Here is a 12,662-nt window from a genome sequence, read left to right as displayed (position 1 = left end):
CGTTAGACGGTCATGTGGTCGAGTCGATGAGTTGTATGTTAAATGAGTTCAATGAATTTGTCATTTAAGTCATGTGAAGAAATTTGAATGTAACACCCAATTCACGACACATTGTTTATTCTTTTAAAACATGTTAAAAATTCTTGAAACATAGCACAAATAGTATGGTCTAAAATTTGAACATAACAACAAATGTGAAAATGCCAAATATTGTAAAACAAAACGCAGACCATGAAATGAATCTTCAAAACATAACACCAAATGTTAAACGAACTGACCAACTTTATTGTAGCTTGACATTGAAATTGAAATATGTTATTGCATATGACTAAACTAACATCAAACATTAAACCTTGTAGAAATAGTTTGAAATTAAACGTGGCAACGCACAATGGTTGGGACTATATTGGTTCATTGCATGTCTTCTTGTTATGGTTCCCCATACGGCCACAACGGCCACATCGAATCTGTTGCAGTTCTTCACCTTTAGATGGTATCCGTTTTTTCTTTGGCCTGCCAGGTGGTCGTCGCACTACCGATGGAAGAATAACATAATTTTCCGGATTAGCATGTGGTTTCTCAATTGTTGGGATTGGATATATGGTGTGGGAGTATGATAACTGAAAGGTTGACACGTGAAAATAAGGTTCAACCAATGCATTCAAGTCACTGCCACTGTTGCGGATGGCAACCATTGCATGTTCACAAGGAAACCCATTGATTTGCCATTGGAAGCATGAGCATGTACACCTGGCAATGTCCACCAACACTGATGGGTGTGAGTGGACCTCATACACGTCATTATTTGACTGACTGACTATCCACGACCTTTCCTCTTTGTATGCCTTGTCCAGTTTGGACTCCATCGTCGGACATATGGCACAAGCCCACGTACCTGACACTTCCCTATGTTCAGACATCTGATTCATTATCTGGGTCCTGATTGCATCAACCAATCGAGTAATTGGTAAATTGCGTGCTTCTTTTATCCAATTGTTAAATGATTCAGCGGCGTTTGAACACATCTCGCCGTAACGTTTGCCCTTGAAAAAAATGGGTGGTGAAAATGGGTGTGTGACATAGCAACAAAATCACAAAACATAGACAGTGTAAGGTTGTGTAAAATAATGAACTTATAATTGTTGTCCCTCACCTGAAATACGCGTTGGCCCATCGATGCGGCTCTAAATCCTTTAAAAAATTTATGGCGATGTGCCGACCGGACTGTATGAATACATCTATTTTTTCATTGAAATCAGTGACGGTCAGTGCATATGCATATGCACGCAACTTACTTACCATTCCAATGTGGTATAATTTGTTTACATATTTCACCTTGTCTTTCAAATTCCTCTGTAAATGTTGCATGCAGAAAGTGTGGTGGGCTGTTGGGAAGACAGTAGGCATGGATTCCATTTTGCCAACACGACGATCCGAAACAAACGTCAAAACCCGATTCTCATCAACAACGTTAGCTAGGTTCTGTAAGAACCAAGCCCAATTCGCGGCGTTTTCTGAATCGACAATTGCAAAAGCAACTGGGAACAAACCTGTGTAAGTAACATAAAAATAAATTACCCACGTCTGATATGTAATCCCAACCGTCTGGGAACAAAAATAACCAAATATATGAACCATGAAACACATAACATGCACGATGAGTATATTACCTTGATTTCCATCTTTTGCGGTTGCCGCAAGTAAATTACCCTTGAATCTCCCCTTCAGAAATGTACCATCCAAAAACAATAACGGGCGACATTGGTTAAACCCATCAATACATGCTTTGAATGATATGAAAAGCCTATTAAAACGACAGGTGTTGTGTTCATCAAAATCAAGATTAATATAACTCCCCGGATTATATTCCATTACGGCATTGGTATACCAACGCAGTTGGTCGAACGACATCGAATGATCACCGTAAAGTCCTCCTCTTGCTTTTTCGACCCCCAACCAAGCTACACGGTAACTAATTTGCAACTCGTATTCTTTTTTGAAATCATATTTGACATCGGTTAGGCGAGTCAATGGTTTGTCGTGTACACGTTCTGCAATAACATCAGCAACTAGTTCGGACCCCATCCTCGATTTCTATCAGTACGCACAGCGACCCCACAAGTGTGCTCACGGTGCCATTTTTTGAGGTAAAAATATCCATTCGCATTCAACACCCTCACATGGATGGACCATGGACATCCCCTTGACTCCTTAAACATGCATTCCGCCGTAATTCCAACTAAGTCGTTCTTTATGAACTTAAATTGAAACCCACATTCGATGGCGTACTTGCTGAGTACCTTGTGAAATTCCCCCGCCCCACCCTCAAAACATTGTTCGATATTAGTTATGCTATATACCCAATCCGCAGACAATAACACTTTGCCAGTGTGTTGGCAAAAATTAGGTAACAAATCAGCCCCCTCATCAATATATGCTGCCATTTCCCCCCCCCCCATTAGTAACTATGTCGTCGAGCACGTCGTTTACCCCATTGCGACGTTTGATCCCCCGCGACGCACCACGCTGTTCCATATGAATGTCGATATGATCCAATCCAAATGATCTAGCGAGGCATACCATGTTCTCAAAATCGGAATCGTTTTCCATCTTGAAATTATTGTACCCAGGAATCTTAAATGACATCGACGCCGAATCAGTATAGAGGCCACCAAATCGTTTGCAAATATGATCAACCAACATACTAAAAGTGTAATCAGTATGGAATAGAACCGCAACATTCTCAATCCCGTATGAACACAACAACATGATACTGTCTGCCATTCCTGCAACAAGACCGAACGAAAAATGAAAATTAAATATGAAAAATCAAGTTCTTTGCTTCCGCTTTGTAAGTACACTACATATATCACACTGAAAATGTATACAAAAACATACAACCCTTATGCTTTCCGCAAGATAGGTATCGAACACATCGGTTATTTATGGGGGGTAAACATCACAATATGATTCATGCAATGCTACGAACAAAGTGTCAACGTTTACACCCCCAAAGTAAAACCATTAACGTAACGAACAAATACCACAACATTATCGTCGCCGCAAATGAAGAACCCAACACGACACCCTACAACGTTGAAGAAGACAACTGTGTACACTAGTACACAACTTGCACACCTTAACCCCTCCCCTCCCTCCCACGCAACATTCAAATAATCATGACCCTCATCATCCCTAAAAATTTGGCCGCATTAGAGCTTTCCATATACTGCACACCGAAATCAACGTAATGAATATAATTCAAACATCCTTCCAAAAAACATTTCAAACCACATAAAAGAAGGGTACATAAGTTAGAAAACCCATCCCATAATTACATAATGGGATCCTACAGATCACATTACCAAAAAAATAGGACTGGGACGTGTATTAAATTTTAAAAAGGATCTACTAGACTATAACTCTCCAAAATGGGAGTTTCCAATAATTTCCCCTTTTTTTATTTGTTTTATTATTTTATATTTATTTTATATAAAAATAATTTAACAATCCCTACACTAACAACTATCATTAAAACAAACACAATTTTATTTAATCCCTTCACTATCAATCTCCTCATTATGAATTCCCTTCATTCAACATTGAAAACAAATGGGGGCTAAAATCGTACCTAACACAAGTTTTGCGTGAATACAGATATAGATATATACACACCTGAACTCATCCGTGGAAATTGGATCTGCCATTGCTCACTGACAATAGGAGACGTGCCTCATATGACCTCATCGATCAGATTCCACAAGAATTAGTGTCCAACCGGTGAGCAACAATCCTGAACCATTAACCCTTTTGGCTTTTTTTTTTAATTCCCGATTTAAATAACTATGATGTTTTGATACATTATGTTTTCAAAGAAACCTAATTATTTAATTTGAAGGAAAAAAAAAAGGAGGAAGGCTTTTTTTTTTTTTTTTTAGATAGGAAAATAGGGGTGAGCATGGTTTGGATTGGATCGGATTGGGATAAAATCAGGACCAATCCGTTATCTACGGTTCCTAAAAAATTAAAACCAATCCAATCCGTTTAAATCGTGGAACCAATCCATTTAAACACAGATTGGATTAGTTTAGGACCACGAATTCACATAATTAAATAATAAAAAAATATATATAACACTTTAATTTCATAAAAACATAAACATAACACAATATTAGCTCCACAATAGTAGCGCGTCTTCCTATAATAGCGATATACTGTTTTAGAATGTAAACAACTATAAGAAAACTGGTTCTACCATAAGTATTTAGATTATTACAAATCAAAACTAAAAACTAACAAACAAAAGTAATTAAAGAAAATATTATGCGGGTTTAGGTTTGTGTTTAGGTTTTATATGGAATAAGAGAAGATACTATGTGAGAGGGTATATAATAAAAATATAGACTATTTGTATACGGTTCGGATCGGTTCCAATCCGAAACCATGGGGTTCAATCCAGAACCAATCCGTGAACTATGGATTTTTAATACTTCAATCCGGAACCGAACCACAGATTCAAAAAACCAATCCAAACTTACCGGATTGGACTGAACTGGATTAGATTATGGATTTTACGAATTCCTTACTCAGCCCTATAGGAAAACCAGAAAGGTTAATGGCCCAACAATCATCATGCAAGCGGTTTAAACAGATGCAAACAGCATAAATAATATCAATTCAAAAAATAAAATAAACAAAATGATAACCAAAAATGAACAAATAATGAAACATAAAATAAATGAGAGCCCAACATCATTAACAAAATCAGGAAACCGAACCATACCAAACACAATAATTCCAATTACCCCCTGTTGGCTACACATTTTGTGCTAGCCAGTGACAATTCGACGCGTGGCAAAGTAAGGGTAATATGGGGAGACCAGGCAGGTCTTCGATGCTGATCATACACGTGGCAGTTAATATTGGTTGTTATAAGATCTGAGTAGTAGCGGATCAACAAAGAAATGTACGGTGACGTGGCTTCAACGGTTGCTCACATTCAAATTCGAATATAGGAGGGAAGCCTAAACTGCAAGTGAGGGCGTAGTGGAACTACTTATAAGGTAGCATGATCAGCGATCACGGAGGAGCAGTTCGACGGTTTGAAGTACAATTCGATGGTTATCTTCAGAGAGTATAAATAGCAAGAAGGACTTCAGAAAAGGGGACGAAAAAAGATCAAAAGAAAACCAGTCTTACTTTACATATTCCAGTGTTATTTCCTGTCATTTACATTTCTGTACTTTAAGTTCTTGCGCTGCACTTCATTTGTAGGAGTAGTTTTCGAGTATATTGCCGCTGTAATTCTCTACGGAACTAAGATCATTGTAAGTTTTTCATACTAATGAAATGCTTCAGTTTATTTAACTGTTCTTATGCTCAAGTTCTCTGAAGTCAAATTACCAGTAAGCCACCAGTAAAAGTCCTCTTTATTGAGGCTAAAAGAACCATAACACAATCGTCTGAATAATTGTTTGGCAATTACAATTCTGTAAGGACTGATTGATCCTTGCTGGCACGCTCATAATTACAAAAATAACCTTCGAAAGCCAAAAAGCCAACATATATTTTTGGCACGCCCAGTGGGACCTTTTAAAAAATGGCTAGACGTAGGAGACAAGGAGAGAATGAATGATTGGAAGAAGGCGTGGAAGGAGAAGTGGAGACATCCAATCCAGAGGATAATGTGATAACACATCCTGTGGAGACTCCTATTTTATCAGAACCCATGGTCGAACAGACCAATACTTCAGAGCAAATACCATTTGTTCGTAATAGTGGACGAGACCAAGGAATTGGACCATCTAGTGTCCCATCTACCTAGCCAGTCAACCCGTGGGGCGGCTTAGTAGATGCTATGGGACATCAATTAATAAACACAATGGAAAGGTGGGCAGTATCCTTTTTGGATCGAATGAATAACCACCAACCAACAAATGTAAGACACATGGAGGAAGTAAATGTCCCTCAACAAAGATTGGCTAGACAGCCTATGCAAGCTAATAGACATTCCAATGGTCAAACCAGTAATCAGATTCATGAAAGATTACCACCTCAGTCTTGGTATGAACCCATTTCGAGGCCTGAGGCAGGCCAGAATGCCTCAATGTTTAACAGTGAAGCCATGCAAATTGGTGGATCTGGCCCAGTACAAGAAAATGGCATAAGAATGGTTCCAAATCCCACATTCGAAGCCTTACCTGGCACTAGGGGGTACAATAATCCCTTATTCGAATTTGTACACGGGGGGTTGGAAGGTTTCCCTACAAGTGGAAGGGATACAATACCTGTTCCAGCACCTTTCGTGGGTCCTTTCGTAGGACAGGCTCAAAGAGGTTACTTACACCCCCAACAGCAGCCTGTACCACAGGGACAGCCAGTCCCGAATGTGCCACCTTATGGACCAAGGGGACCACAAGCACAAGCTTGTCCGCCAAATCCTGTGTTTGTTCCCCCAGTAGTGGTTCAGCAGGCACAAAATATGGTCCCTAGGGACCAAATTACTGAGATAGTTAGGGAGTTATGTGGACCAATGGCTCGGGGGGTCCAAACTCCTGTGTATAGAAAACCATACCCAGAATGGGTCGATAGGGTACATGAATATCCAAGAGGTTTCAGGGTACCAGATTTTGTCCTCTTTCATGGGAACGGAAACCAATCAACAGTAGAGCATATTGCTAGGTTTGCCGCTCAATGTGGTGAATTTACCAATCATGACTATATGAAATTGAGACTATTCCCGAATTCTTTAACTGGGGGAGCGTTTGTATGGTACATTAATCTTCCACCTGGCTCCATCCAGACTTGGCAGCAAATGGAAGAGGCATTTCATGCCTAATTCTTCCAATCTGAGCCAGAAGTTTCCATGGCAGACTTGGCAAGATTGAGTCAAAGGCCTGAAGAGAAGGCTACTCAGTTTATTTCTAGATTTAAGAGGGCTCGAAATAAATGTAGAGTAATCTTGCCAGAAACGAAATTCGTAAGATTGGCTCAAAATGGCCTAGAGTTCAGGCTTCGAAAGAAGTTTGATTCAACAGAGTTTAGAGATTTAGTGGAACTGACTTATAAAGTATCTAGATATGAAGCATTACTAGAAGAGGAACAGGATCGAAATAATGCATCATATAGGACATACTACAAAGATCCTAATTATGAGATTGATGCCGCAGAGATTGTGGGAAAAGAGCCTATGATCTGTGAAGCATTAATTCATAAAGATACGACAATTGACCAGCAGTTTAAAAAGAAAGATCTCCACAGGAAATATTCTTTCGATTTAACTAAGGCAGATGATATTTTTGATCATTTGCTTGCGGCCAACTTCCTTAAGTTACCAAAAGGGGTTAAAATTCCATCTCTTGATGAACTTAAAGGAAAAATATATTGTAAATGGCATAATTCTTGGTCTCACTCGACTAAAAACTGTGTTGTTTTTTGAGACAGGATCCAAGAACAAATTCGGAAAGGGAGTTTGAAGTTCCCAGCCAAAGCTGAAAAAGCCATGGGGATCGATAGCAATCCATTTCCAGAAATTGGAGAGATGGCAGCCAATGTCATTATGTCAGACTTTCAGAACCTGTCTGTGAAAGAATTGGAGGAAGTCAATGTACAGATGCATGTGGCCAACCAGACAGCAACCAAAAAAGACATTAGAAGTCCACCAGCTATGGGACGAGATTTCTCACATCAGAGGGAAGACTCTGATGAAGAAGCATTGGATGATGATTCCTTAGAGGCAGCCGTAATGCAAAGAATGTGTCCCAGGTGCAGACTGAGTTATAAGTGGTTGAAAGGCCTTCCAGTTGATGGGAAGCAGTATTACAGGGATGTGCAGAGGCGTCCCAAACCAACCAATGCTTATAATAAAAGGCCGTATCCGGCTAATGTTAGGCGGCAGCCATTAGTGGTTGAACCTGCAGTTGATAAGATGCATGCTAAAGGCAAGAGGCCCTTATATAAGGCCAGGTCACCTAACTATTACAGGATGGAGAGCAGTCATTCTGAAAGAAGACTGGAGAAGAGTTCAGGTTTTAGGATCAAAGCCAGGAATTGGCCCCCTGGGCCAGCTTCACGAAGGACAGAAAATGATCACCATCATCGAGAGCCTAAATCAGGCTCAAAGCTTGGAGACAGGGCCAAACAATTGTCTTCACAGCCAGCCTCGAAGGTGACCTCGAAAGAAGAAAGAGGCAGTTCAACGTCTGGGTCAGTAAGTTCGTGGGTACCTGGAGTCCCAGATTGGTTTGTGATGCAAAACAAACCTAGGGAAATGCCTACCCAAAGGAATTTTGGAAATCAAAGTAGGATGGTTAAGCCTCCTTTGGTGGCCCCCAACAACTGGGTATTGCTGAAACACCCAAGAACGAGGGAACCAGATATGGTCCCCGTTATTTCCAGATCACAAAGGAGGAAAATTCAGCGTAGGTACACCCAATACCAGAAAGACCTGAAAGAAAGTGGAGAGATTTCTTCGTTGATCCAGACTGGAGAAAAGAAGAATCGAAAGTCAGACCGTAATCCAAAGCCAGTTATACAAAACGAGATGGATCGCAGTAGAGAACAGTTGGCCAAGGTTCATTCTGAACTGAAAGTCAGAGAGACGGAAAGCCTAGCAGGGTTGGAGAAAGCTCTGATGGAGAGTGGTAGCGAAACGGAAGAAGATATTGGCGTAAGCCAGAAGAATGAAATGGTGGAAGAAGAAATGTTCAAAGCTTTCATGGCCGAGCAAACATTTCTGGTTGGAAAACCAGCCGAGGAAAATCATTCGAAGGAACCCATTAGCAATGAAATACCAGAATGCAGCATGCAAGATGTTCTGAGGTAATTGACCAAGGTGACCAAGAGGGGAAACAGGTACAGCCAGCCATCTAGTTTGGCTCGTTTCCCCCGGTATCAGTGAACATGGTACACATACTACCACAAGAATTCCAAGCTGGAGATGAGAATCAAGAGGGGCAGGAAGCTGATCCAATTCCGATCTCTAGTGAAGATCCACAAGTGAGTATGGTACAAGATAATTTCGGAATGGTTACCCCAATGGAAGCTGAATATGAGAGCGAAGAAGTGGTAAGCATTAACCTCTCGTATCCATTCGAATATCCCTCGAATTCCACGACGCAGCATGTTAAGCCTTTGTACATTAAGGCCTTCTTCGATGGGATTCAGTTAAATCGAGTCTTGGTGGATAATGGAGCGGCGGTGAACTTATTACCGAAATCCTCCCTGAAGAAATTAGGGAAGAGGAATCCCAGGTTGATCCCAACCAGTACAACCATCACTGGTTTTGCTGAAGACAAGCAGATGGCCCAGGGAATTCTACCCATCAACCTGAGTGTGGGAACCAAGGACTGCATGACGGCATTTTTCATCATCGATAGCAATGCCAAGTACAATGCTTTACTTGGTAGAGATTGGATCCACACTAATAAATGTGTGCCTTCCTCTTTGCATCAGAAAATGATAATAGCTCTAGGCAATGGGAAGACGGAGGAAATTAATACAGATCCTCAACCTTTCATAGCCTGTGCAGATTTCGCAGAAGCTAAGTTGTATATTGATGGCGTGGCACCGCTCAGTATACTGATGGAATTCGATGGCTCAGCCGAAGTAACGGCTGATGAGGAAGTAGCACACCTGAAGCATTTAGTCCAGGAGAGTGCTGGTGAAGAGCTAGTGGTTAAAGATGACAATGATGCCTGGTTATAGGCAGCAAGATGAAGCACCATAAGCCAGGTCTTTGGCTTTAATCAAGTTTTCAACATTGGATATAAAGTCAATAGTCCAGAAAGTACGAGAGCAAGAGAAAGAAGTCATGACGATTGGCTGCAAGCAGCAGCAGCAACAAGCCAGAGTTTTGACCCTTGATAAATACTGTCCATTGGACATAGAAACAAAAGTCCAAGAAATACAGGAAGAAGAAACCTTGTGGACAGACTTTGTCTATGAGGAGGAGAATAAAGAGGAGGAATCAAAAAGCCTGGAAACAGAACACAGCAAGGAGACTTCTGCGAAGTCGGAGAAGATCAAAGAAGGAGTTCCAGTAAGTACTCAGATACAAGACCCCTTAGAAGAAATAAATTTAGGGGAAGATTTTGTACAACAACCCATTTATATAAGTGCTTGGTTGAATTCTCTTGATAGGGACCAGTTATTGGTTATTCTGAGAAGATATAAAGATTGTTTTGCATGGTCATACAACGAACTACCAGGATTGGATAGGTCATTAGTGGAACATAGGCTTCCCATGAAGCCTAACTTCAAGCCATACAAACAAAAACCAAGAAGAATGGGTTCAGAAGTGATCCAGAAAGTCAAGGAAGAAATTCTTAGACTACTCAAGGCAGGCTTTATCAGAACAGCCAGGTATGTTGAGTGGCTATCTAATATTGTACCTGTAGTCAAGAAAAATGGCAAAATGAGGGTATGCATCGATTTTAGAAACCTAAATCTAGTAACTCCAAAAGATGAATATCCTATGCCTATAGTAGATCTGCTGGTGGATAGCTCAGCAGGACATCACATTTTATCAATGATGGATGGGCACTCAGGCTATAACCAAATCTGCATTGCGGAGGAAGATGTTCACAAGACAGCATTTAGATGCCCTGGAAATATCGGGACCTTCGAATAGGTTAAAATGCCGTTTGGCCTAAAGAATGCCAGGGCCACATATCAGAGGGCTATGAACACTATCTTTCATGACCTTATTGTGGGTATTTAGAATGTTATATTGACGACATTGTGGTTAAATCTCAATCCATGGAGGAACATCTGTTTCACCTAGAGGCAGCCTTTGAAAGAATGAGAAGGTTCAAATTGAAGCTTAATCCTCTTAAGTGTGCTTTTGGCGTATCATCTGGAAACTTCTTGGGCTATGTAGTACACAAGAAAGGAATACAGATCGACCAGAATAAAGCCAAAGCCATCATTGAAGCCAGACCTCCATCAAGTAAGAAAGAATTACAAAAGTTCCTTGGACAGGTTAATTTTCTTCGAAGATTCATTTCTAACACTGCAGGGAAAACTAAAATTTTTTCTTCTTTATTAAGACTGAAAGATGAAGAGGAATTTGTGTGGACAACGGAGCATCAAAGTGCTTTCGATGGAATCAAAGCCTACTTGGCCAACCCTCCAGTACTGATGCCACCAAATGGCGTTAAGCCGTTGAAGTTGTACATAGCCGCAGCAGAAGATTCATTGGGAGCTTTCTTAGCCCAAGACAATGAGGAAGGCAAGGAGCAAGCTGTTTATTACCTTAGTAGGTTTTTAAATTCTTGTGAATGTAAATATTCAGCTGTAGAAAAGCTTTGCCTTGCGCTGTATTTTGCTGTAATGAAATTAAGATATTACCTTTTGCCTACGACTGTCTTGGTAATTGCAACCACAGATTTGGTTAAATACATGTTATCTAAATCTATGTTGAGGGGAAGAATTGGCAAATGGGTATTAGCCTTGTCAGAATTTCACTTAGAATATGTGCCCTAAAGGGCAGTGAAAGGACAAGTTTTAGCCAATTTTTTGGCAGACCATCCATCTCAAACAGAGAGTCAAGAAATAATGGAACTCAGTATGGCTAGTGTCGAGCCATGGCAAATGTGGTTCGATGGATCGAAAGCCAATGGCCTAATTGGAATTGGTATAGTAATCAAGTCACCACAAGGAATAGAAACCACACATGGTTTCAGAGTAGATGAAACTGCTTGTTCTAATAATCAAGCTGAATATGAAGCTTTGATAGTGGGATTGGAAATTCTTATTGGATTACAAGTACATGCAGTTGACATTTTGGAGATTCCCAATTGGTCGTTAACCAAGTAAAAGGGATTTTCAAGTGTCAAAGTATAAGTATGCTGCCATATTATGTCGTCGCATTACATTTGCTCTCTCAATTTGAAATAGTAAATGTAACTTATGTTCTGAGATTCTTGAATAATAGAGCTAACGATGTGACGCAAAAAGTTTCGAATTTCAAGAGTAAAGATGGTACCCAGTGGGATGTGAGCCAAACAACATACCAAAAACCTATACCACCTTTAAGTAAGAGGAACATGGTCCTGGAAATCAATTATAATGATCTGCAGGAACAGGATTGGAGACATCCAATAATACAATACTTGGCTGGCCCATCCTCAAAAGCCAGTAGAAAAGTTAAATTGCAATCTGTGCAATACATCATATACAACAATGATCTCTACAAAAGAGGGGGAGATGGTCTATTGTGAGAATGTTTAGGGCCAAAAGAAGCATTAATAGCTATGGCTGAAGTTCACGAAGGCATCTGTGGTGCACATCAGCCTGGTGTAAAAATGAGATGGCTGCTTCGAAGACATTCCTATTATTGGCCGACTATCCTTAAAGACTACATAGAATATGCAAAGGGCTACTAGGCATGTCAAAAGCATGGTATAATAAGGCATGTGCCCATAACTGATCTACATGCAGTAGTAAAGCCTTGGCCATTCAAAGGATGGGCCATGGATATGATGGGGAAAATACACCCTCCCTCTTCGAAGCATCATTGTTTTATTTTGGTAGCTACTGATTATTTCACCAAATGGGTCGAAGCTAAACCATATAAAGCTGTAGATCAGACGGAGGTTATTGGGTTTATTAAAGATTTGATCCATAGAATTAGCATCCCACAAACGATAACGGTCGATAAT

The 12,662-nt window shown here is 40.3% G+C and overlaps 1 protein-coding gene across 1 annotated transcript; it reads right to left on the bottom strand.

Moving 5' to 3' along the window:
- Positions 1 to 401: 401 nt before the first annotated feature.
- On the bottom strand, positions 402 to 2,085 carry LOC145799367 (uncharacterized). The gene is made up of 3 exons (XM_082888929.1): positions 1,671 to 2,085; positions 1,300 to 1,550; positions 402 to 1,043 (listed from the first exon to the last, which is right to left on the bottom strand). The coding sequence occupies exons 1-3, from the start codon at positions 2,083 to 2,085 to the stop codon at positions 402 to 404; spliced, it is 1,308 nt and encodes a 435-aa protein (XP_082745055.1).
- Positions 2,086 to 12,662: the final 10,577 nt, after the last annotated feature.

The sequence above is a fragment of the Camellia sinensis genome, chromosome 9, assembly GCF_055761805.1.
Source record: "Camellia sinensis isolate YWXY chromosome 9, ASM5576180v1, whole genome shotgun sequence".
In the NCBI taxonomy this organism is placed as follows: domain Eukaryota; kingdom Viridiplantae; phylum Streptophyta; class Magnoliopsida; order Ericales; family Theaceae; genus Camellia; species Camellia sinensis.
Note: the sequence above shows the minus strand (reverse complement) of the source record. Positions and strands in the feature narration are given on the sequence as shown.

Excerpts from the sequence above, each read along its gene's own strand:
- LOC145799367 (XM_082888929.1), bottom strand. The coding sequence starts at position 2,085 with ATGGGGTCCGAACTAGTTGCTGATGTTATTGCAGAACGTGTACACGAC. Across the intron at positions 1,551-1,670 it reads CGCAAAAGATGGAAATCAAG|GTTTGTTCCCAGTTGCTTTT; the intron begins GTAATATACTCA and ends TTACTTACACAG. Across the intron at positions 1,044-1,299 it reads AATTATACCACATTGGAATG|GGCAAACGTTACGGCGAGAT; the intron begins GTAAGTAAGTTG and ends ATTTTTTTCAAG.